The sequence below is a fragment of the Gordionus sp. m RMFG-2023 genome, chromosome 2, assembly GCF_954871325.1.
Source record: "Gordionus sp. m RMFG-2023 chromosome 2, tfGorSpeb1-WG-v2, whole genome shotgun sequence".
NCBI classification, from domain to species: domain Eukaryota; kingdom Metazoa; phylum Nematomorpha; class Gordioida; order Chordodea; family Parachordodidae; genus Gordionus; species Gordionus sp. m RMFG-2023.
This window is the reverse complement of record NC_088776.1, coordinates 60,370,565-60,398,516: the sequence shown is the minus strand read 5'-3', so window position 1 is coordinate 60,398,516 and position 27,952 is coordinate 60,370,565. Positions and strand designations below refer to the sequence as shown.

The 27,952-nt window shown below is 28.2% G+C and overlaps 1 protein-coding gene and 1 long non-coding RNA gene across 2 annotated transcripts; one reads left to right on the top strand and one right to left on the bottom strand.

Annotated features, from left to right (window-relative positions):
* Window position 1: 1 nt before the first annotated feature.
* LOC135923454 (plasmanylethanolamine desaturase 1-like) lies at window positions 2-27,951 on the bottom strand. The gene is made up of 7 exons (XM_065458205.1): window positions 27,836-27,951; window positions 27,631-27,750; window positions 23,882-23,970; window positions 14,339-14,464; window positions 9,009-9,101; window positions 472-641; window positions 2-160 (listed from the first exon to the last, which is right to left on the bottom strand). The coding sequence occupies exons 1-7, from the start codon at window positions 27,897-27,899 to the stop codon at window positions 67-69; spliced, it is 756 nt and encodes a 251-aa protein (XP_065314277.1). The 5' UTR covers window positions 27,900-27,951; the 3' UTR covers window positions 2-66.
* On the top strand, window positions 23,903-27,658 carry LOC135923455 (uncharacterized). Its single transcript, XR_010571218.1, has 3 exons — window positions 23,903-24,004; window positions 25,963-26,074; window positions 27,637-27,658. It is a non-coding gene; the product is annotated as an uncharacterized LOC135923455 (long non-coding RNA).
* Window position 27,952: the final 1 nt, after the last annotated feature.

The window sequence follows — 27,952 nt, the reverse complement described above, 5'->3', positions numbered from 1 at the left end:
ATAACCATTAATAAAATTACATTTTATTTTTTCTCTCTTTTGTCAAATGACACAATTCAGCTATTTTTAATTCTGAACTTTTTTCGACCATTTGGCGTCATCCATTCTGGCCCTATATCCTGTCAGGTTGGTCACAACAGATTCTAAAGTTCTCCAAAAACTTTTTTTTTTGAAAAATAACGAAATAGGATATTTAAAAAAAACGTTTTACAATAGTTTTTTTCAAATAGATTGGTTTTATTTGTAACCTTTAGAGGTTTTAGTAGTAAGGTTGATAAACAAATAAAATTTATATAAAACACATGTTTATATTTCCTTATTGGCCTTGTTTTCCTTTCTACTTTTCCATCCTAATTTCTTATCCCTCCCTTACTCTTATTCATCTCCCAACTCCGTCCCTTATTAAAACATTAAATTTTGACGGCTGAATATAAATAATAACGTTTTCTTAATGAAGGCTAATAATCAAACTTCATAAACTCCAGTGGCCTATTGAGCCAACCCGTAGTTATGCAATAATAACAATCGTGAGGCATAATATGATGAGTCCTGTGATGCGAAGGCGGTAAAATAATTTTAAATCTCTGAAGTATGACAACGAGTTTCGGTAAACCGTGATAAGTATGGGACCATTTGTGTATCTAATTTCATAAAAAAAATATTAATTTTTGTAAATAAAATTCTCTCTGTGTTTATTTTTCGAATTTGTTTATTTAACTAGATACGAGCCTAAAATCCTCGAGAGTATTCTTATTCGGTATACCCTCCACTTGTGATATTCGGGATTCTGGGATTAGTCACCGATTTTCAGCTTCAGGGCAGCCAATAGAAGGGGTTCCCATAAAAATGCGAAAACTTCCAGAAAATTTAAATGAGCCTTGTAGGTAATGGAGCACAGTGCAAATATTTTTTGGATTAGCTGTCATATTTTTTTTCTTCACTTATGTTCAGAATGAAATGGGAAACAATTTTTTTTTTCCTAAATGACTCGAGTTAAAATCACTGGCCCTTTTCCTAGGTTAGCTTAATACTAAATAACCAAATTAGTTATAGAGAAAAAAAACGAAAACAAAATATGAAAAATAACTGCCACCAAATACTTAAAAAAAAACCAAAATAGGGTGTCCTCGTTCAAAATCTTTTTAGCAGGGATGTGAACCTTAACCAAGGTTCAGGAAATTTAAAATTGTTTGGTTGGGCATTTTGAAACCACAGAGCAGAGATCAATTTTAGGACAACTCATTAACTCCGGGGTGAAATGGAACTGAGGCAGGTTCGGATCCATCTTAGGAAATCGGTTTCGATTAAGTTCCTGTTATCAAAATTTCCATTATATGAAATTTAAAATTCTTGAACCCGGGTTGGGCTCTGTTTTTTAGCGTATACTTAAAGGCATTTATGTATCCAAATTAAGCCGATCTTAGCTTAAATCTAAGAATTTTCACATATTTAAGGTTGTGTCCAAAATTTTTTGAAAAAAAAAACCTCATAATTTATAAATTTTTACAAATTAAAAACATTTTGGACACAGCCAAATTTTATAAAAATTAAAGGAAAAAAACGAAAACAAAATACGACTTGCTACCTTAGCATAAATAATTCATCCTTCATAAAAACTTCTTTAACATTCCTCGCATACTTTATGCTCTGCGCTCAATGCCTATTTATAAATATCCTATCCCTCAGTATTTATATAAAGGGAATAAAAGATCTACCAGAAAATATCTTGAATCTAAAATTCATGGAAACAGATGGGGTCAAGCTTCATTACCTACCAAAAGTTGTGGTATATTAGATCTCACTGCCTTTATTTCGAGCAGTTTCGAAACCCATAATTACGTCCCACACTTCACAAACTAACTTTTCCATAAATGATGCTATCCTACTATGGAGGATACGCGTTGATGACCCATCACCCGAATCCAGTAGACAGAAGGATTGGGACAGGTAAATTGAAGCATGCTGCATTGAATCCCTATTATATAGCAAGCTCCAAATAGACCTTTCTCTCTTCACTTTTTACTTAATAGATCCCAGCATGAATTTTTGTAAGTCATTCCTTCCAAAAATCTTCAACTCCAACTAAACAACAATGAGCTAACCCACACAATAGGAATCCGCCTAAATTGTAAAATAACCTTTCCTCACTTCTTCTCTGGCTTTCGAATCCCGATAGATAGCCATGGAAGACACCGCTTACATTGCAGATCGTGCAAAGGACGAATCCTCAGGTACACCTAATGTAATTCCTTGATCCAGCGAGCATTAAAATCTGCCCAAATACCCGCTATACTTGAACCACCAAGACTCATTAGATCCGATGGAAAGCGGCCTTACAGAATTACCCTAATCCATGGAAACGGGGTCAATTTCTGGTTTGGGACTATTCTTGTATAAATCTATTAGCTCTTTTCAACCAAACTCCGAACCTACTTGTCCCAAATGAACAACATAAAATTTCCAAAAATATCAGAAGATCACATCTTTATCCAAATAATACCCACTATTTTAACTTCCTTTAGTAAGCTTGCTTTATCTTAAGTCAAGGATTTATGATCACACATCCGCTAGCATATTGGCGATCCTCGGGAAGGCTTCTTAGAGACTGCCTATAGCTATCCTTATATCAAATAATTAGTTTCAATGGCAGTTTTATCTCCAAAGACTTTCGCTTATCATTTTACCTTTATATTATTTAATTTATAAATTTTTCGTATATATAATTTGTGTTGACTTATATTAATACGAATAATAAAAATAATATATCAATATATATGTATTTAAATTTCTACAATTTTTTAAAAAATTATTAATTATTTTTATATTATATCTTTTTGAATAATGTTATATATTAAAATGTGTTATAATATGTTTATCATTTCATATATTAAGAATTTAATTAAGATAATTAGTCATATAATCTTATTAACAAAAAAAGGCCATTGAAATATAATACAGAAAACAAACAATATCACCATATCACTTCAGTAGGTATAATTTAGCTTTCATTAATATTTTTATGAATAATAAATTTTTAATAATCAATAATTTATCTTTTTCCAAAAAATATTTTTTAAATTCAAATAATTCAATATCCGCTAGGTGGCGTAATAGTAATTTTAAAAAAGTAATCATTTCTTATATTATAAATCACCACTAATATAACTTTGTATTACATGTAGGAAAAGTTAAATTAACAAAAGTAGACTAAATTATTTAGATTATTTTATAACTTTTAACTTAACCACTACTTAATCCAACAAAAAAAAATTTAGAAAAGCTAGAATAATTTAAGAGTTCTTCAAATTTTAATACTTTTCCTCTAGATTCTTAAGAATATAAAGCCATGCCATGCTTAGAATAAATTCCCAGAAAATTATTCATATTAGATTCCTCGAAGAACGAAAAACAGAGATAAGTAAAAGACTAAATAACTTTACAAAGTTTTTTTTAAACTATATTTATGGATAATGTAATGTTCAGAATAGATTCCCGGAGGAAATTTTTGATACATTCATTATTTGTTCTTTAAGAGGTGAAGAAACTAGAAGAAAATATCTATGGATAATTTTTCTATAATGTAAGGCGACAATATGTTTTTTCTGACAATGAATCGATTTTTTTTTGAGCGCGTTTATTTAAATTTAAAAATCTGATTTTAACCGGAAATGTATTCCATCATGTATGGAATATCTACCCTATGAATTTCGGATAATTTTATGATGTGCGATCGCGATTTAACAGCTGATTGATTTTTAAAAAATCTGTTTACGAGATCAATTTTTATTTATTTAATATTAATTTTATCTTTAATTCAAATTTTAATAATATTCCAAGAAATAATGATTTTGATAAAGAACAATTGATCTCATAAACAGATTTTTAAAAATCAATCAGCTGTTAAATCGCGATCGCGATAGCGCCACTATGAATTCAAGGTAAACGATCCAAAGGTTTTCATGTAAAATTATCTACGATTCATAAGATGGGTATTCTAAACATGCTGAAATACATCATATATATTTTCATAATTAGTGGGTTTTTTTTTATTATTATTATTATATTGGTGTATATTTTAATTGTTTGTAAATTCATTGTATTTTTTATCACGCACGCGCAACAATTCGGTCGTTAACATTGGCGCGTTGTTTTGACTTTGGATTATAAGACTCAGAATGGGTCATGTTATTTGTATTTTTGTAAAAAAAATTATCGTTTTTTCGGCAAAATTTTCCAAATATTCGATAATATCAGAAGATCATCACATCTTTATCCAAATAAATATCCACTATCTTAACCTCTTTTGGTAAGCTTGCCTTACCTTTCTTCGAGGATTTAGGATCACACATTCGCAAGCATACTGGCTATCCTCGGGAAGGCTTCTTCCTCAGACAGAGACTGGCTATAGTTATCCTTAAAGCGAGTTATCAGTTTCAATGGTAGTCTTCTCCCCACGGACTTTCACTAGATTCATTTTTTTTATTCCTTATTCTAATCATTCTTTCACTATATATTTCACCTTTATATTATTTAATTTGGAATTATTATTTTGTAAATAAATTTTATGTGAACTTGTATAAATATGAATAATAAAATTAATATGTCTACATTCATTAGAATGTGAATTTTTTATATATATATAAGGAATTGGCTATAAAAGGACAGATTTTGGTTACTCTTATCAATTTTTATATTATTTGGATTCTATAAAAAATTTTTGATTTTATAGATTCACTAGTTGATAACCCGGCAAGAATGACGGGAATAATAAAATCTTGAACTATTATATGAATTTTTTTTTAAATACATTTTTTTATATAAAATAAATGACAAATTTTAGTGATTATTTATTCATTTTATTAAATCTAGCGTAAAATACATGAAATTGTATCAAAAATGTAGTGTAGATATTGATTAATTGGTATTATATGTCATTTCCAGAGTTCAAATATTGTTGTTGAGATAAAAATTTTATACTGGCATATTTTGGAGTGGTAATATGAGATAAATGTATCGGCTAAATATAATTTAAAATTTATTCGTTATATATAAATTATAATATGTATTTAGGATTAGTGAGGGAGGTTAATTTTCTGGCATGAGAAGATATTGATAAATAGCAGTGTTGTTAAACGCTACTTTTAAAAGTAACGCGCTATCGCTACCGCTATTTTATAAAAAAAGTAGTGCGCTATCGCTACCGCTATCGTTTTCAAATGAGTAGCGCGCTATTAGCTACTTTTTACGCTACTTTGATTTTTTTTAAATATTTTTTTTTACGTAACTTTATTTCCACAAATAAAATATTGATATAAAAACATGACTATAATTTGTTACATATATATATATAATTAATTTATTATTGCACTTGAGCATAAACGACCAATCCAAATCATAAAACTAATGATCCAATATATAATTCATTTCCATTTTTTTCTCGTCTAGAAACAATGCTAAAAGTTTCATAGCATTGTAACCACTATTCCATCTTGTAGTGTTTGGTGTCAATAAATAACGTCCTAATTTTTTTTTGAAAATATCAGACGTCTTTGATGACTTATTTTGTTTATTCCAAAGAGCTTGGCATTTAGAAAATGTAGATCTTGATACTCTTTTAAAATCCTCATTTAATAATGCTTCTTCAGCATCCACTGTCGCAACTAAATTTAGGTTGTGGCAGGAACAACGATGATGGCTAGGTAACATAGAAGACTTTATTGAAGATTCTTAATATTATAAATTTTATTTTATATTGGTGAAAAATTAAATATAAAATAATTTAAAACCAAGGATGTCATGAACATGAATTATCTCAAACTCCATTTCATCATCCTCTTCTTGTTCTCCATCTTCAATATTTTTGTCAGGAATATTACTAGTATTGTTATTATTATTATCTTCCCAAAATATTCAATATTATTTATATCATATTATAAAAAAATTATAATTAATTTAAAACCTGAAGGCCTTCAGGAAATTATACCCATTATCCGTAATCATCTTACCCTTGTTTTGAATTTTGTAAGACCTATGGATTTCTGCAATAATATTGGCTAGAATGTCATCTGACAGCCAATTATTCTCTTTAGAGCTAACGCTACAGATTTTCGTTTAAGATTTTTAGGATCAATCTAATGTGCAGTTACTCCTAAATAAGCTCTAAAAATATGACATATTATAAATCAGAAAATAAACATTTTTACCTTCTATTGTGAGTCAGCAATCTGCCGTTGTACAGACGTAGGAGACATCTGATAGATTTAATATCAAAGATTCTTTCATTTCCTTAAAGCTCTCCAAAATTCTTACCATCAATGTCTGCCGGCAAAATATCTTGGTCCGTGGAGAAAAAGTATTTATCATATTTATAAAAGAATCTATCCACCAAGGATAATGGTTGAACTGTATCTATTATAAAGTTTATAATGACTTTGTCAGCCAATTTTTGGGATACACCAGGTGTTGATGAATCCAAATTGGTTAATTTTGTTTGTATTAAATTTGATTTGGAAGTGGGTTTATCTTCTTCCATTACCCCAAAACCTTTGAGATATTTTTCAATCTCTTTATAATTTGAAGTGTGCACAGTCTAAAATTTTAAAATACTTAGAATAAAAATTATGTAGGAGATAAGTACATAAAAATGATTGAAATAACTATTTTAAAATGTTTTAAATAAATTTAGATAAAATTTATGAATATATAAAAAAAATGATTGGTTTTTGATTTTAATTTATTTTAAAAATTAAAGATTAGCCTACACATTGGTATTAAATTTGTTTAATATATTACCTTTAAATGTTTTTTCAAATTAAAGCTGATCGTATGATTTGAAGAGATAATCTTGCGGCAGATCTTGCACCGAAACCGATATCCAGTATTAATTTATTCTTCAAGGTTAAAGTATTTCTTGAATTTTGGGAAAGGATCATCTATATTTTGCTCATTTTTCAAAGAAATTTCAATATCTTCAACAATCTCACACATAACAAGATTTATAATGCTTAATATAAAATGTAAAATGAAATATAAAATAAGATAAAAAGCAAGGACATACCAACAACGGAATTTCAAAAATATATAATTTAATGAATGCGCGAAATATAAATTAAATACAGATTGCTATTTAACAACTGTTTATATCTAATATATAACAATAATGTATATTTTTAAATATAAATTTAAATTTCAAAATTAAATTAAATTAAATTAAATTAAATAAAAGGATTATAATTTTAGATTTTATAAAAAATATATTCTAATAATTTTTAGATGTATTTATTATGTAAAATATAAGTAGCGAGCTAGAGCTATCGCTATTATTTAAAAAAAAGTAGCGCGCTATAGCTACCGCTACTGAAAAAAGTAACGCGCTTTAACAACACTGAATAGGTATTTTATACTATTTGCAGAGCTCCCATATTGTGGTTGAGACAAAAAAAATTTACTACCATATTTTGGGGTAGTAAATGATTTAAATTTATTTGTTAAATCTAAATTTTAATATAAAAATTATTATTAGATTTTAAATTTGTTCAAATTTAAATATTTGATTCATCCTTCTCTTTTTTACATTTGACTTACTACTTTACTATTAATACTCACAAATCATAATTAATTTAATTTAACTTAGTCATAAAATCTAATTAACAAAAAAAGGCCATTAAAATATAACAAAGAAAATTAGCAATCACTTCAGTAGGTACAATTTAACTTTCATTAATATTTTTATAAATTTTTGATAATTGGTAATTTTCCAAATATTATTTTTAAATATAAATAATTCCGTATCCGCTAAGTGGCGTAATTGTAATAAAATAATGTTATTTTTGTTAATATCGTTTCCCATATTATAAATCCACACTTTTGCTTACAATTATATTGTACACATAGGAAAGGTTTCATTAATGAAAAGTAGACTATAATTTTAGATTTACTTTTATAACTCTTAATCTAAAACCCCTACTTAATCTAACAAAAAAATTTTGGAATAGCTAGAATAATTCAAGAGTTCTTCGAAAGTTAAATATTTATCTTCTAGATTTTTATGACTACAACGTCATGTCATGCTTAGAATAAAATCCTAGAAAAATATTCATATTAGATTCTTTGGAGGAATAAAGAACGAAAAACTATGATAAGTAGACTAAAGAACTTTCTTAGGAAAGTTTTTTTTTTAGAATAGATTCCTGGAGAAAATTTTTAATATATTCATTATTTGATCTTTAAAGTCGAAGGAACTTGAAGAAAATATGTATGGATAGGGTAAAAAAATAATAGTTTTTCTTTATTGGATAGGAGTGGGTCAGAAAAATTAATTCATAATATATATTAGCGGCAATCTGTTTTTTCTGGCAATGTGTTATTTTTTCAACTTCAATTTTTGAGCGTTTTTGAAATTTAAAAATCTGATTGGAAATGTATTTCATCATGTTTGGAATTTATGAATTTCAGATAATTTTATGATAAATTTTGAATTTAATATAAATTATATTAGTTTTAGATATTTTTTTATAAATAAAAGACACAAAAAAAAGGCTATTGGTAAAATTATCTACAATTCATAAAATAGGTGTTTCCGCTATCATCTTATCTTTTTTAAAAAAAAAATTTGAGCCAGACCTGGATTAAAAATAAATTTTTTTTAAAAAAAAAAAATTCATAAACCCTAGAGGGGCTATTTAAAAAATCTTTACAGTGCAGCTGATCGATTAATAAGTGGGAAAAAAAAATCATATTATATTAATATGGCGTCTCGTAATTTCAGACCATTTACAAAATGGTAGAGCCAGCAATTTTTTTAAAACCCATGTCGTGCGACCAATTTAGAAATTAGGGCCGAACCCGGTGATGATTGGAGGGGAGTCGGGGATAAAATTCGGGGTGGGGGGGAGAGGTCGAATAATTTCACTCACCTATTTAGATCTTACATGAATACGGATTTCAATTTTTGGCAGGGGCTAGTTGACACCTATATATTATATTTAATATCATTGGTATTTTAAAACCTGGTTTGTCAAAGCGGCATAGAGCGATATAATCAACAGGAAAAAATCTTGCCCGTAAGAGTGATAATCCGACGATTTTTGACCGGGAAAAGACTTTTAAAATAAGAATATTCGTTATGAAACGCATATATATATATGTATATATATATAAGAATGATTTTGGTAGAATGTAATCAAAAGGAATCAGGTGAGTCGTTCTTAGCCCAGGATGAGCATAGTGATTACTGTAAAAATTATTGAGACAATTGTCATAAATGAGTGACATATTTGATAATTTTGAAAATATTTATTGCGTGAATATTAATAAATAAATTGTGCCGGTTCATTATTAAACCTTATTTTAATATTTTGTTTTATTTTATTTTTAGATATAGAAATTAAGTTTTGTTGAATCATGATGAAATTGTATTTTATGAGCTTCCCTATAAAAGGGAAGCGAAATATTGTAAAAATAATTATTATTAACTATTTTATTTTTGTTTTTAATATATTTTTTTTTTGGTTGTAATAATATATATAAATTTTGAAATAAAATTATTCATTTTCTTTGTGTGGGAAATTCAATAAAATTATTATACTCGGAGTTTTGCTTTCTATTCGGACTTATACGGCACAACGTAATATAAATTAGATTTAAATATAATAATAATAATAATAATAATAATAAAGTTTATTAATTTCCTCTAATATAATATACAATAAAATCTATATATCCCAGTACATTTAATGAGATTAATATGAAAGGATACTGAAAAAAGGGGTCAAATAAAATGTCAAACTCGAATCTTATATTTTTTAAATTAATAATTTAAATTAGTGGATAATTTGGTATCGTCCCTCCAATTCGTATGAAGATTATGAATTAGGCGTTTTGTCGTATTGCCAAGATTCCCAAAAAAATCTCGAAGATTCCCAAAATTGTATTTGAAGTTGGTCATAGATAAGATAAGATAAATTATGAAAATTAAAGAGGTTAAAGATATATCGCAACAATTATCAACACTAAGAAAATTAGAAATTAAAGTATATATTATTTAATTTGCATATAATAATTAATTTTTTTTAGAAAAATTATAATAAATTTTCAATAACATAATTACAATTATTAAACATTAATTTAGTAAGGAAAAAAAATATAATAAAAAAATAAGCATTTTTTTATTTTGCTTCGTCACTGATTCAAAGATAAATTTATAGTATAATCGTGCTGTCTGTTATATATTAATAGATCTAGAAGAGTTTTCTAAAATATTGTAAATTATCTGCAATTTATAATATATTATCTTAATTAATTAAATTTTTTAATATATTCTTTTCTATTATTAATATAAAATATGATCATATATTTTATATACAATTATTATAATATTAATTGTATATAATCTATATTAATTACCATTTAGCAATTTATATTTATACTTAATTTTATTTAAAATATTTGTCTAATCTGTTACATCATTTCAAAATTATACAAATATTATACTCGCTTCAAATATATATGTGGCCATTTTAGGTCATTTTACTTTTTTTCATAAATGTTCATACGAAATGGTGAACCCTAACCCAGTCTAATTATAATACTAGTTTTTGTATGGCTACAAAATATAAACTTTACAATGGTATAAAATTTAAAATACTTTTTTGATCATTAATTAAATATATACATATATATGTGTTGGCGTCAATATGTTCTTTTTTTCCTGCAGGTTGTTATTGTTATACAACTTTAAATCACTTTTCCGAGCTCGGTTTTATAAGCCTAGATTTTAAACCAGAAATATATTCTATCATGTTTTGGAATACCTCTATCTATCTAAATGAATTGTAAGACAATTTTGTCGTGTTAACCTTTAAGTCATTTATAAAATTATAATATAAAATAATATATATATGGAAAAAATCGAATATAAATTATACAAAGTATTAAAAATGTTTATGAAAAAATTTATTTTATGAAATTCATAGGGTGATGGAATACATTTCTGGTTAAAATCAGATTTTAAAATCTTTAGAAGAGCGCTAAAACAAAATAATTTAACACATTTCTGGGAAAAAAACACATTGACGCTAACATATATATATAAAAGAACTGAATATGTCGTGCAAAGCTTCTCTAAAGGTTCAAATGATGTCCTTTTTTTTAAAAAAAAATGCACATCTATTCTCTAATCTAAAGAGGCAGGAAAAACAGACACTTATATTTACACTAAAAAGTTTACTAAAGAAATATTTTATAAATATTTTTTTTTAAAAAGATTTTCCATTTTTTGCCGGAATCATGATCCAGCATTTGCAAAAGTTTTTGAAAAGCTTTATTTTTTAAAAAAAGAGATCTTTTGTACCCGAATTCGTGTTAAGGAAAATTTAAACTCTATTTGGGAAATTTTGATTGCGGGAGCTTATTCGAAAACCGATTATCCAATAAAGAGGTCTAAACCTAGCCACGGGTCTATATTACCCCCAGGAGGTTATATGGGTTGCCCAAAAATCGGTCTTGGTTTGGTCCGCGAAAAATTCCCAAACCAAACAATTTTTTTTCAGAACCCTGCTCATTGTTAGATGGGCTCAAACAAAAGATTTTTGATCAAAGGTTTTGTTACACGTTGGTAACATGTAATATATGATAATGTTTTATTTCAATTTAAAGTTTAAAGTTTATTATAAGGCATTATTGGTGTTATATTATAATATATTTCTTTATTTATTATTGTCTAAACCTTAATACTTTACGTGTCCAATTTAAATGTTTACTGTTTAAGGCAATATCTGTAGATCGTAATAATATGTAAATTGGACATATAGTTATATTAAATGATATTTAATTTTGATTATATATGCATATATATATAAAGTATACCTAACATTTTATATAATTAACGACGAACTTATTTCGATTAAAAAATGATATTACCTTAAAAAAAAAAATTGTTAATTTTATATAAAAGAATTCTGATTATTTAAAATAGTTAACAATAAAATATGCATTCTCAATCAATACTACCGCTTTCCAAGTTCTTATATTATCAATCACTACAACCAATTACTAGCGATCACATTATGGTGGAGGATAGAAATTATATATTTAAAATTTTATTTTGATAATATTGATATTAGTATAATTAAAAAATTGATAAAATACTAAAATATTAAAACAACCATATAAAAATAAGTTTTTAAAAAAAATATCGTAGACTAAAAAAAAATTGCCGTTAGTTGAAATGACTATTGGCTGAAATATAAAGTTAGTGTCAAGGTACTCCTAAAAAACGTTGGACCCAAAATTCGTAGCGGAGAATATAGTAGACGAAGCAACAAAAAAAACAGAAACTTTTCTAAACAATTGATAAAGACATGGCCGTTAGTATTATGGACAATATAGATAGTTTATCTTATCCACCAGATGAAAGATAATTTGATACAAAAAAAGTGGGAAAAAAACAAAATTACACAAAACCTGATAGACTTGAGTCGTCCAAGAGAATATCTGGATAGACTTAAAGGTTGTGGTTCGGGAATAAATTTGGAATTAATATCGGTTCAATTCACGATAAATCGTCGTAATGAAAAACTCGAAGCAAGATTGTTAGAGAAAATAACGGCAGATCTTAACATTTCTTGAGGATATTGTTGTCAATCATTGGAGATAACTAATAATGAAGATTCGTGGAGAAGAGGTCATGGAACGGAATAGCATGGCAGTTCGACATAGAAAGAAAACAAACATAATTTTTAGGGCGAACAATAACAACAATTTCAAAAAAACAAGAGATCATACAAACACCTCACAATCTTGAGGCCAAGAAATAGGATTAATTTCATTAATGATTTTATGATTGACATGCAACTAAATAATGTCAATCTTGACCATCAAAACTTGCCAATTATGAAAAAGTTGAATTGAAAAGTTGTTCGAGAAATTTGTTCTCATATGAAGGTTCTCCTATAACAGTCATTGGTCAAGTCAGTAATTGTAAAGCCAGTATCTACAATAAATGAAAAATTGAGATTTATTTAGTTGCATGTCAATAATAAAATCATTCATAAAATTAATCTTTATTTCTTGGCCTCAGATTATAAGGTTTTTTTTTGAAATTGTCGTTGTTTCGCCTTAAAACCATGCTTGTTTTCCTTTCCATGCCGAACTGCTTCATCATCTCTTCTCAGTGAATCTTATAAAAATATATTCTGATTGGATAAATATAAATAGTTAACAATAAAATACGCATTCTCAATCAATACCACCGCTTTTCCAATTATCATTCACTACTACCGACCTACTAGCGATCTCATTAGGTTTGAAATCTCAAAAATAATCTTTTATAAAAAAATGATAGATTAAATAATGAAGGGCAAACAAAATTTATGTTTTCCCTTTTATTCAATTCTACATTCATTTATATAAATTATAAAGTAAAAAAATATACTAAATTAAACATTACAAAAGAATTATAGTAAAAAAGAACTTATAAAAAATTGAAAAGAAAGAAAGAAAGAAAGAAAGAAAGAAAGAAAGAAAGAAAGAAAGAAAGAAAGAAAGAAAGAAAGAAAGAAAGAAAGAAAGAAAGAAAGAAAGAAAGAAAGAAAGAAAGAAAGAAAGAAAGAAAGAAAGAAAGAAAGAAAGAAAGAAAGAAGATTTAATATTCACAAAATTTCAAATATATATATCTTTCCTTTAAATCCTCATTTGCATAGTCTATACAATATGAAATTTAAATAATATCGTAATAATTCTCATAAATTTGAATAAGACATTTTGTTTTTCGCGGTAAAATATATTTTGATATTCATAGCGATAGTTATTATAAGTATACTTTATTCGTGTGGTAGTAATGTTGTTTAAACGGTTCGATTTTACGCCATTTTTTTAAAAAAAGGGGGGGGGGGCTAAATCGAAGATTTTAGACGATAATATTTGTGAACAAGCCTCTTAAATTTAGATCCCGAAACACTTTTCCGCCATCTGCGAGCTAAATGGCTAAATTCTAGAAGGTTCGATTTTACTTTGGGCTAAAATTGGGTGTTAGCCGTTTACGAGAATGGCTTAATTCGAGCCCGTTTAACTAAAGTTTAGTAAACGATTCTGGCATAAATAGGGACTTTCAAAAAAGTTCATTTTAAACTCGCGAACCAAACCGAGACCTATTTATGGGCAACCCATAACCCCCCGGGGTAATATAGACCTTGGGGCTAGTTTAGACCTCTTTTTTTTTAGAAAATCGGTTTTCGATTATGTTCCCGTTTATTAAAATTACCGCTAAATAGAGATTCAGGTCCTAAACCTTTGCTTTTAAAAAGTTAATTAGTTTTAAAAAAAAAATTTTTAAACAAACTTTCAAGGCTAAATAAAAGAGTAGGGGAATGGTCAGGGCGCAATTGTCCCCATTTGTTTCTATAAAATCGTGCTTGGTTATCGATGTCGGATCTATGTGATGTTGCCTGAAGGATCTAATGAACGCCTTTTACGGGAGGTAAATAAAAGATGTTTAATTAGAATAATAAATGTCCGAGACCCGCAAGCCCGGCACTAAGCCCGGCCCGGGTACAAGAGTCAGACCGGTTTTTTAATATACCCGGACTGGGCCTGAAAGTAATAAAGCCGGGTCGGACCGTGCAAATGGTACCTGTCTATGATACATATATTATTTTATACGTTCCAAGAAGAAGGAGAAGGAGAAGAAAAATTTAAGGGTTTAACAATTAATGATTATTGTTATGGAAGCTCGGGTGTTCGGTAAATAGTCCCGTACCAAAATCTTTTTCTATGTCTCGTTTTTTATTAAAGCTAACCCCCGAACTAGTGCTTTTAAAGGACCTGTTTTAGGCCGATTTTTAGGAAAAGTGCAAACTCACTATTTCATCCAGAAATATATTAGGCAAGCCTGATTTTGTTCTTAGAAGGAACAAAGGTCAAGACACGTATTATCGAAATCTCTAGGCAATATTTTTCTGGCTAAAATATTGAAAACCCCTAACCTCATACATGTGTTTTATAGAAAATCAAGCAGATGAAAAGTTAATTATATATATAATTTTTTTTAAATGCGATTTTTTCAAAAATTGTGGAATTTAGCGTTGCAATCAATCACGCAAAAAACCTAAACCAAAATCAGACCTTCGCCTGTTTCTAATATATATCAACTTCAACATCACTAGCCAATATCAGGCATTGGCTTATGTGTAGATCTATATACCGAGAGGGTGCTAAGTAAGATCCTTATTTCTATTACGTCTAAAAATTTTACGGGTATAAATTTTTTAAAAATGATTTTCAAACTTAAATAGTATTTTAACGCATTCGTGATGATAAAAAAAAAGAATTGAGTTTGTATGTAGAGCCTTAACCCCTATGTTACCTAGGCTGGACTTTGTATGATGGCCCATACATTAAAATTACAATTCCAATTTAAACTATTATTTTATTCTAATTTTTTTTAGTAGCTTAAATTTTGTATATTCACGCTTTATTCTCTCGGGAATATCACTGGATTATTGATCGATTTTGGTAAAACTTAAATATAAAAATGCTCCAATTCGGAGAATAATCGCTATTTTGAAACATAAAAGCAATAATAACGTTTTATTTATGAATAAAGAATAAATTACATGATTTATTTTGATGATTAAAATCATTTTTAATTTAGAAGATATAATTTTTTTTAGTTTGACTTTCTTGATTAGAATAAATTAAATCAAATTATATAATATCATGCTTTATTTAATATAATAATATACAGAAAAATAAATTAATTTCATATCTACATAGAGGTATAGTTTAAAAGTTTGTGGCAGTAATCTGAAATTCATAGAGTAGGTATTCCAAGCAGGACGGTGTACATTTTTAGTAAAATCAGACTCTTCAATTTATAAAAAACGTGCTCAAGATATGATTTCATGTTTGAAAGAAAGAAAGAAAGAAAGAAAGAAAGAAAGAAAGAAAGAAAGAAAGAAAGAAAGAAAGAAAGAAAGAAAGAAAGAAAGAAAGAAAGAAAGAAAGAAAGAAAGAATGTAAAGAAAGAAAGAAAGAAAGAAAGAAAGAAAGAAAGAAAGAAAGAAAGAAAGAAAGAAAGAAAGAAAGAAAGAAAGAAAGAAAGAAAGAAAGAACTTCATCTTCTAGCTCAATGACGATGGATCGTTGCTAAACTTTGTTTCGTATGTAGTTTACCATCCCATTGATTTGTTGAGCTTGTCAATTTCCATCAATTTTCAATGAAAAGATTTTTTTTTATAATCAATGAAAAATTTTATATTATGTAAGAAAGTACATTTACTTAACATATTATGCACCTCACAATGACAAAGTATTTTAGATCGAATTTGCAAATTGTATTCAAATTTAATCTATTAAATATATATATAAATTTTTTTTAAAAAAGACTAAATATATATAATTCGATAATATTCAATCCGCAAATTGGCGTTAATTGACGTTATTTTTTTAAAATACGTGATACGTGATATATGGCGATTTTGCCCTCCGGCGTTGAAGTTTCAACAGAGTTTCACTAGGTTTCCCTCAATTCCATCAAATTGGAATTAAGATTTTAATTAGGGTATAAAGTAAAAATATGTGTGGGCAAGCCACACGTACTTGTAGGGGCAACATTTCGAAAAATGTTGCATAAACCTCTATAGGCTTATTTAGAAAAGGAGTGGGACAGAAAAAGAGCCTATACCCGAGAACTACAATATAATTTAATTACTTTAGGGTGGGCGTAGGATCATTTTTAATTTGAAAATTTTTACTATATTAGTACTGGTTTTAGTAAGGAAATTCAAAAGAACACTTCCAAAAGGAGTTGAATAATTGTTGAGATAAGGAAACATTAGATAATGACGAGTTGAATAATTGTTGAGATAGGAAACATTTAGATAATGATACATGAGCAAAGAAATTCGAAGTACGTATTCATTTGAGGTAACTTTCTTTGATGCGAAAAAGCTTTTTGATGGACCTTTTGCTATTGTTTAGTTTTATGAATTGTTTCATATTTATATTTAAATCCATTATATCTTTTATGGTTTTATAGTACCATAAGGATTTGTATTTTGTATATTGTTTTCCTTTATATGTGTACAACTATGCTATGGCATCATGGGCTAGATTATGATCGGAGTTCCTTATTATGTGGGCTGGGAACTGGATCCGGCGTTTTTTTATAGTGATGTTTATCGGCGTGTGATTTGACTTTTTCCAAAGATTAGAGTTTGAGATAACTCTTGGATAAAAAATGCCATTTATTGTACGTAGACAATTATTTATAAATGATTGTAGTCGTCTCATTTCTGCCTTATTTGCTTCCCAAATATCACCTCCATATAATAGAATAGGAACTATCGTCAAGTTGAATAACCTCAATCTGGTAAATACCGAGATCTCTTTGGTTTTCCAAACTTTCGTGTACTTATAGAAGGCACCCCTCGCCTTTTGTATTCTGATCATCATTTCCTCTTTTCCACTGCCTTTGTTATCTAGTGTTATACCTAAGTACTTAATTTTGTTCACAACCTTAATTGTATTTCCTCCAAATGTAAGATTATCCAGCGGTGGAGCATTTGGGGAGGGGAGAATAAAAGTTTTTTTGAAATTTATTTCAAGTCCAACTCTTTGACTTAGGATCTCTAGTAGGTATAACAAATTTTTGGTTTCATCTATACTTCTTGGAGATTACAAAACAGTGTCGTCCGCTTATGATATTATTCTGTTGACAAAAGATATGGAATTATTAGATCCTAAATCTACCAGATCCGCTGCACCCAGTGCTTCCTTTATGACTTTATTTATCATTATGTTGAATAGGCAAAATCTTTATTTTTTTTAAGCAAGCCCGTGTTTTATGTTTGATTATGATTATTATAGTTTTGTTTCTTATAGTCTTTCCTTTCTTTTAAGAAATTCCACCTCCCCCCCTTCTTTATTACTTCTCGTTTCATCATGGTTTTTAGTTTTAATAAATAATCAATTTGTTAATTTTTCATTTTGATTTTTTTTTACACTATAGAAATTATTTTTCTAAAAATTTTCTAACTTAAATAGATAACGCGAGTGGTCATTTCCTTATCTATAATATACTTGTAGTAGTTTTTGTAATTTTTAAAAAAATTCCTTATCACGTCAAACCTAACAATCAAGCGAGTACACTAATATGGGTGTAAATTTATGAAAAAATAAATAAAAATCTGAGCATAAACACCATCGATGAAGTAATAAAAGGGAATAATGCTTATTTAAATATATAAATTTTTTTATCATTTTAAAATCTTATTGTTGTAAAATTTATATATTTTTTTTAAAAAATAAATAATTAAAATATATAATTCTATAATATTCGATCCGCATGTGGGCGTTTGTTGTTTTAAATATCTTATTTGGATATAATTATATAATTAAAAATAAAATTCTATAATTGAGTCCCCAAAAAGGAACCATAATTGTGTCTAAAAATTTCTATTTGAATTTTTTGTCGAATAAAAAGGAATTCTCTTGGTTCATTTGTGAAAAGTCGTATTTTATTAGCAAGATTTTTTAAAAACAAAAATGTTGAAGGCGAAAAATGCCCGTTAGTAGAAGTCACTACTGGAGTGAATAAAAAGATTTTAAAATTTTTGTATTTGTTTATCTTTTTAATTTCAGCCTGTGTTATTAAATTGAAATTTATGTTTGAAGGGAATGATGAAACACACGTGTAGTCCCATATGAGTGATTTGCCGAGGGCCCAAGGTATGGTTGTCATACCATCAGGTCTTAAACCATCTACTTGAGATAAATTTGATGGTTCGAGATTGTTAGGAATGTGCAGCTGTTAAGCTTCTATTTTATTATATGGTTTACAGCTGAGTGGCGTTAATTTTATTTTTAATTATATAATTATAATTTATAAATTATAATATTTTTATTTAGATATAATATAAATATATTTTTTCATTTTAATGGCCGCCATATCTGAAGCGAGGAAATATTAAAAGTGCAATTTAAATATCAAAATTCCAAAAACCAATGTATACTTTCAGAAAAGTATTGTAAAGCTACTACTAAATTATTATCATCTTAGTATTCCAAATCTTTCAGTTACTTATCAAATTCTAATTATTACAATGATATTCAAAACATCATATTCTAAGTATTACAATGATATTCAAAACATCAAATTTTAAGTATAACAATGATAAACAAAACATCAAATTGATATAATTAGTAATGTGTGTAATAATTATTGCCATTCAGCCTGACTCTTTATAAACAATACTGGGTTTTGTCAACTTTACAATCTCTACTAACATACCCTCAAACTTGTAACAAGCAATTTTGTAACATCAATTTAAATATTCATAATCCTATATACATAGTTTTGCTAAGAAATTTTAATTTTTATAATGCAAATATTCTTATGTTAAAAAATAATATAAAACTATGTCAACAATTTGCAACATCTGTGCTAAACTAATTAAAGTGACAAAGGATAATCTTTTATACAAACATAGTTACAAAGGGTCAACATGTCCTTCCTCTCAAAAATCTCCAACCAATGAAATTATAACAATACCCAAACCCTTATTAAATATTATTCAGCCTCATCCTCCCCCTATCAACACAGATTTTCTTGAAAGATTTTTTGAATGGAAAAAAAGACCCACTTTAAAACATCTACCAAATAAATCTAGAAACCTAATTTCAAATTTTGTTATTAAACTTATCACAAAAGTTAATGATAACTTAAATTGTTTAAAATCATGGGAAGACTTATTAACCTTCTCTCACAAATGTCTTATACGTCCTGCTAACAAAGAGACCCCATTACATGAACAAATAAAATCGAACATTGATAATTTTGACAATATTCAAATGATTAACTACAATCATAATGTTAAAAAGCAAGTAGATGATATAACACACAAATGCAAAATTATATCAAATAAAATAGATCAAGGTGACATAGGTGGTGCAATTAAACTCATATCCTCAGATAACCATCTTTCTCCTATCAAGGAAGAAACATTACAACTATTGAAACAACTACATCCTGAAGCTTCTACAGATAATCTACCCATCTCTCCAATCCACCAGACTGTAATTTTTACCAGTGATGAAATAGTCAATGCTATCAATCTTCAATAAAAACTCAGCAGGTGGTCTTGATGGTTTCAGACCCTCCTATTTTCAATACTTAATTAATTCAAAAAATCCTTCCCATAGTTCTGTCATCAAGGTTTTAACAACTTTTTGTAATAACATAATAAATAATGATATTCCAATACAAACTCACCAAATCCTTTTTGGTGCACGTCTAATTGCTTTATCTAAGCCAGATGGTGGTACCCGTCCCATTGCAGTAGGCTCCTTTTTCAGAAGATTAATAGCCAAAATCATAATCGAACACATCAAACATGATGCTGTCAACATTTTAAATTCTTATCAACTAGGTTTTGGGATCAAGGGTGGCTGTGAAATAGCGGCTCATTCATTAAGAATTTACTTAGAAAACCCACCACCTGATTCTGTAATATGTAAACTAGATTTTAAAAATGCCTTCAATAGCCTACATCGTACCTCATTTTTAAAATTCTTCTATGAAACTTTTCCCTGTTATTCTAAATTTATTGAATCCTCATATGGTTTTCAGACGCCTTTGACATATGGATCTTATCAGATTTTATCCCAAGAGGGCATCCAACAAGGGGATCCATTAGGACCTCTTCTTTTTTGTTTTGGAATCCATCATCTCATCTACCAAATTAAACAAAATTTTAACCTAGATCTTAATCTATGGTATTTAGACGATGGGACCATATGTGGCCCTTCAGCTAATGTACTAAGCGCCTTAAAACACCTGGAAATCAATTCCCAAGCTATCGGCCCGGTACTCAACATAAATAAAACAGAATTATGTTTCTTAAACAATAAGCCACAAAAGTTGGAAGGCTACAAAATCATTGCTCCTGACAGCTTAACCTTACTTGGGTCCCCATTAGCTAATGCGACCAAGTCGGAAGATTTTCTCAACAAGATTTTTAAAAGCTTTTACAGTATGGAGCATATTCTTAGTCTCCTACCAGCTCATCAATCTTTATTTTTAATTCGCAAATGCCTGTACATACCTAAATTTATGCATATTTTCCGATCATCATCTTTTTTCAAAAACAATGAATTCATATCTAAAATTCAGGATAAATTTAAAATATTTCTGGAAAAAATTTTAAACATAAATTTAAACTCATTCAATTGGTCACTTGCTCAGCTACCTTCTAAACTAGGCGGTTTAAATTTTTTTCCGCTCAATCTTTTATCCTTATCATCATTCGTATCATCTAGATTATCTAACAATTCTATGATTTCTGGCTTCATATGCCCTACGGATCGTTTATTAGACGACGCTATTGACAAATGGAAGGCAAACACACCCATTAACACCGTATTACCATCAATCATCACACACAAAAATTTTTCCACACCTTTAATCTCTAAATACCAGACAGATATATCAGTCAATCCACCTTTAGATTGCATTCAACTCCTCCAATTATCTGACAGACTTGGTGGTCATGAATGGTTAGAATCACTCCCTAATCGCAACCTTGGTAATCTCTTATCAGATGAACAACTGAGAGTAACCATTGGTCTACGTCTAGGTTGCGATATAGTACAGCCTCATGCCTGCATCAAATGCAAATCACCCGTTGATTCAAAGGGTAGACATGGCTTAAATTGCATTTTTAGTCAAGGGCGACATCAACGCCACTCAGCTGTAAACCATATAATAAATAGAAGCTTAACAGCTGCACACATTCCAAACAATCTTGAACCATCAAATTTATCTCAAGTAGATGGTTTAAGACCTGATGGTATGACAACCATACCTTGGGCCCTCGGCAAATCACTCATATGGGACTACACGTGTGTCTCGTCATTCCCTTCAAACATAAATTTCAATTTAATAACATAGGCAGAAATTAAAAAGACAAACAAATACAAAAATTTTAAAAACTTTTTATTCACTCCAGTAGTGACTTCTACTAACGGGCATTTTTCGCCTTCAACATTTTTGTTTTTAAAAAATCTTGCTAATAAAATACGACTTTTCACAAATGAACCAAGAGAATTCCTTTTTATTCGACAAAAAATTCAAATAGAAATTTTTAGACACAATTATGGTTCCTTTTTGGGGACTCAATTATAGAATTTTATTTTTAATTATATAATTATAAATTTATAAATTATAGTATTTTTAATTAGGTTTTATGTAAATTAAATAAAATAATATAGTTTAAAAAAAAAAAAATTTAAACGATTAAATAAAGTAATATCTATAAAATTATAAAAGTGTTGAGGCAGAGGCAGGGAGTAAAGCAAAAATTAGAAAATTGTTTAACGCTAATTATAAATTTATTTAGTTTAAAAAATTTTAACGACTAAATCTAATAAATTTTACATCCATATATATATATATGTTACAAAATTCAATTTAACAATTTACTTAAAGGTTAATATAAAATATCAATCATTTAAGCGATCAAGATATTAAGAAACTACTTAAGTAAGTTAATATAATGTAATAAAAGAAATAACAAAATGAGTCTGTAAGGTAACAAGGGGAAATCCCCTTTTTTTCAGAAATATGTCACTTTAAATATCATTTTAAGCTAATAAAATATATCTTCCTTAGCCCCCCCTCCCCAATCCCTATCCCCCAAAAATGTATGCATAATATAACAATAATTTGAAAGAATGAATGACAAAGTTAATAATTTAATGATATTATTTCATATTTTTTTTAAAAAAAATTTATATATAAAGGCATAGCTTATTTTATGGGCTAAGGAAACCTGTCCGAGAGGCAGGCAAAAGCGGGCCAAGGCCCACTAAAAGGGGGTCTGGGGAGCGTATAACCCACCCCCTTCTTAGGGAAAATTCTGGCTACGTCTATTTTGATATATCTAAAAGTATTATAATCAAATTCTTTATACATATTGATAAAATATGTCATTCAATAGAAATCATATTTATTTAAATAGTTCGGAAACAATAAAAACATTCATTCATTTATATAACGTCGCTTATTAATTTGTTATTACTTTATTAAATGGTTTAGATTTCTTTTTGGGTATAAATATGATTATATAATACGACTTTAAACAATATCGAAATATAATTATTAATTAATAACTTTATTATTTGAATATAATGTAGCATAATATTTAGTTTTTATAAACTTGCTTTATATCATAAGAAAATGAATCTCGTATCAATTAATTGAGTATATATATATATAAAACATTTTTATCTAGGGCATTTGCAGTTAAGTCATGCCTAGTTCTAAAAAAAAAATTAATCTTTTAAAATTGTGTAATCAGACAAAAGCGATAAAGTGTAATTAACTACATTATTTATACAATTTGTTTTGATTGCACTTGAATGGGTTTTTCTGACACCTATTCGGATTTCAGTTTAGACCCTTTTCCAAACAAACAGCATTTAGGAAAACGTCTTGCTGGTAAAATCCCTTATGAAATTTTTTTTTTTATTATTATTATTCGATAGACTCTATAATTATGGCACTTATTGTGGTTCGCATTTATCAGACATGGGCGAGAAGGCTTTGTTATAGGTCTGACTTCTTATTTTAAACCAAAAATAAAAGCTTTAAGATGTACATGTTAACCAAAATAGATGAGAAATTTTTTATATGAAAATATTTTTTATTTTTTTTTTGTGGATTATTATGATAGATTACCCCTATGAAAAATAAAAAAAAAATTGGTACTAGAACTAAATAATGAAGGATGGCCAGTCGCGGTAAACAGCATTCAAATTTGCCTGCAATAGGAATATATATTTTATTTTTATTTTTATTTTGATAAAGTGTAATTTAAGAATTAACCTTCCCAAAAGTTGAGTCCATATTGCCCCAGGTGTCGAATGCCCAGTGAATTATCCCGCTTCCGAAATCTGCAAGTAAGGATGCTAGAACTTTGAATTGCAATTAAACTCCATAAGTAAAACGGTAAAAATTAAATAAACCAAAACAAATATATATACAAATTTTCGTTTTCGAATGGCTTTACAAATAATTTAAACCTCGGAGATAATGGATGGGTGGGGTGGGGGGGGGGGTGGCAATTGTTATTTCAGATGTAATACAACTAATAACTTAGAACAAAAATATTGGACACATGGTATATATTTTCCAAATAATCATTTTCTTTTCTTTTTGTCAAAGTTAATTATTGACCATTTGTATAAAGATGATTAGCGGCGCAAATCTTCCCATTTGACCCAATTTTTTGAAAACGGCTAACTCAATATTTTAGCCAGGAAAGGAATGCTTAAATCATGAGATTTGGCTAATAGATTTCCAAAACAGTAGAAGACATAATTCCTTATGTATAATGTTATGGTGCTATTAAAGGTAAAATAAGCACAGCTTTGAAGCATAGAGTCCTGGTTTAACGACGGGCCTTTTAGATTATAATAATTAAAGTATGATCATTATATCCTGAGAATTAGGTTATTCCATATCCAACATTTTGTCAAAAATGACTGCTTTTTTTTAACACGTAAATCAATTATTTCATAATTATAAAATCCTATTTATATAAAAACATAAAATCCATAATATTTCACAAATTAAGTCCAAATTATAGCCAATATGGCGTTAACAATCCTATCGAAAACAATAGAAAACTTAATTATTAAAATTGCTCTCCGGTAAAATTACAAAAAAAAAGTGGAGATGGAATAATCTAATTCTCAGACGACCTTATTTAGACTTTCGAAAGTTGCGATGACTCGAACCCATAAAATTCATTTTTGGACGGAAAACAGCCGGTAATATTATGTTAGATTAGCATTCTACCTCGTGTAAAGCATCATTTTGTACTCCACTAGTATAGTGAATATAAAGATACAAAAAAAGTTCTAAAATAACGATATTTTTACGAGTTTGAAATGATAGCTTCCGATGTAAAACTGCCATAAATCGTGAATCATTGTATAAATAATGCAATATTACTCACTTAGATCCAGAGTTGTTAAAGGATCTAGATAGATATAAAAATGTGGTATCTGTATCTAGATAGATTTTTGATTAAAATATCTGTATCTTGATAATATCTTAGACGATGTATCTGTATCTAGATCTATTTAAAAAGTATCTTTTAACAACTCTGCTTAGATCTTAAGTAAAGCGAATAGCGTTTGTCAAATGGCTCCATGTTTAAAAATGGCTAACCCAATATTTTAGCCCCAAAAAAATATTACGCAAATTTCTAGATTAAGTTAATAGATGTCCCCAAACATTTCTGCCATCCATGACCAAAACCTCCTCCAGGGTTGCATAATATTTTTTTGGAAGCTAAAGCATTTGGTCAGCCCTTTTTTCTTAAGGTTTAACAACACTAAAAGCGAAAGAGATAACGTTTCTATACGATTAAAAATGTTAAATTTAAGAAACCATTACGTCGATCGAAGCTTAGCCTTAAAATTAACGAATAAATAAATAGGATTAACTAATAGACTAAGCTGACTAGCTATTGGGAAATCACTATAATCGGGTAATGGCCTAAATGCCGGCTAATTGAATCTTAAGTCGCCTGCCATGAGAAAATCTAGTTTCTTCCAAATTTGCGATGTTATCTTTTTTAGGAAAAATCTAGAGGTCAAAAGTGATATTTTTCAGCTAAAATCATGGTTTTAACCGATTCCAACTAGAGTTAACGTTTCAGATTGTGAGTTTAGAAAAGAGAGGCAGATTTCAGTCCTTATTATCTCAATTTTAAATTCGTGAAAAACATTTCACAATTAGTTGGGAATAATTTTTTTAAAATTATTATTATTGATAATTATCGGAGATTAATTATTACTTTTAATTTACTCATTTATACATATTATATTATTTATATATCTTTCTAATGATGATATATTGCATCTTTTATTTTATCGATCTGCTATCATATTCGAAAGCGATCCAAATATACAATTTCCGGTCGAATCCGATAGATATATGCAATTTCCGGTCGAATCCAATTGATATATGCAATTTCCGGTCGAATCCGATCGATATACACAATTTCCGGTGGAATCCGATCTATATATGCAAATTTCTGATCAAAAAAATAAAAGAAGAAGATAAAAATTTCATTCCCTTCCCCTAGCGTCCCTCTAAAAAATTTTTTTTTAATCTTTTAATCTTATCTTTCTTTATATTATTTTATTTTGCGTTTTATTTTTGATTTATTTAATTGCAATTTTTATTAATTAATAAAGTATCAGTAATTAATTTATTTATAGCTATTTATTGGTATTCTCTAAATTTTCATATCTAACACTCACCATTTTTTTTTTCAATTTTAAAGACCTGATATCTTATCGTATTTCTCGAATTTCTGGCAATTTCATTATAGTGGTCGCTCCAATGACATATATAATACCTAGACTGACGATTCATTCATTAAAATGCATCTTTAAGCGTCGTTAAAAGCAAATCAGCTGGGCCCGCCATTTTGGTAACACATATAGTAATTATTCTCATGTTAAAAACTACTATTAAATTGGTAACTTGCTTCCTTATTATCTCGATGATCCGGTAATTCTTTAATAAAGTTTGCATCAGATATAGGAATAAATTAGGCTCTCGTTTAAAATTTTAATAATGATTAGTGTAACCAAGATGGCGCCTCCAGCTGATTTGCAATGATGTACACTTTTAATGAATGAATCGTCAGTCTAGGTATTATATATGTCATTGGGTCGCTCACAAAATTAAACTTTTCAAGGCAGCGTTTCGAAACGCAAATAAATGCGTTTTTAACGCAGCGTTTCGAAACGCAAATAAATGCGTATTAAATGCATTCGTTTAAAATTGGACAACATTCTTTGTTTTTTGTTTTCTTTTAAATTTTAGACGTTTCATATTTAAAAAAAAAATAAATAAATAAAAATTAACCGCTTCAAATTTAAACAATAGCTGCGTTTACGTTTTTTTTATCATTTATTTGCGTTTTGAAAACTTTGCGTTTTAAAAACGTTCAATTTGTGCTTCACACTATTTATAAATATTTGTCAGCTTCTTTATAAATATATGTATTTAGAAAAAGAAATAAATATAAATTTATTAAATGGTTTAAGAATTGGTTAAATTATACTAGGGTTGGTAACTCTATACCGATGACATATAATGATACCTAGACTGACGATCCACTCATAATCTTATCTTATCTAGCACGTTGGTCATGGACCTAAAGCGATTGAAAGCGTGGTCGAATGCAAATCAGCTGGACCCGCCATTTTGGTAACCCATATAGCAATTATTCTCATGTTAAAAAAACTACTATATATTTTTTTCTAATTTTTTTTTTTTAATTAAAACAATGTCCCAATTTTATGATCCAGATTTATGTTATTTTAAAAAAAGATTGGGCAACCAAAATGGCGTCACCAGCTGTTTTTCCTTGATGTACGGAATGCATCGTCAGTCTAGGCATTATTATACATCACTGCTCTATACCTAGTGGAATTCGATAAAATATGAAGCCATTTTTAAAATTAAAATAACGCGCGCTGTTTAAAAAAATCCCCGCGAAACCTGTCACGTCAATTAACAATATATTATTATTTTTTTATTTTATTTACTTATAGAAATGATGATTCTATGTAAATACACGAATTGAAATTTCACCAGGAGGCAGAAGGCATTGTAAATTATGAGCACAAAAAAGGCATACACGCATACCGATTCTTGAACTCTTTTTCCTATTTAATATAAATTGAAACGTTTTTTTGTTGTTTTTTTTAACAGCTGATTAAAAACAAATAAAGTTTAAATTTTTCGCATTACTTTTCGTATAATAACTGGCTAGGATAGATGCCCGATCATATTTAACCTCCGAACATTGTTTCATGTCACTCACACATTAAAATTAAAACTACGTATAATTCGGTATACGAATTTTAT

Bases quoted from the DNA above. Each gene is read 5' to 3' on its own strand.
- LOC135923454 (XM_065458205.1), bottom strand. From the start codon at position 27,899: ATGAAACAATGTTCGGAGGTTAAATATGATCGGGCATCTATCCTAGCC. The intron at 27,751-27,835 runs GTAATGCGAAAA...TATATTAAATAG, and splicing joins AGCCAGTTATTATACGAAAA to GAAAAAGAGTTCAAGAATCG. The intron at 23,971-27,630 runs GTAAATAAAATA...TGCAATTCAAAG, and splicing joins TAGAATCATCATTTCTATAA to TTCTAGCATCCTTACTTGCA.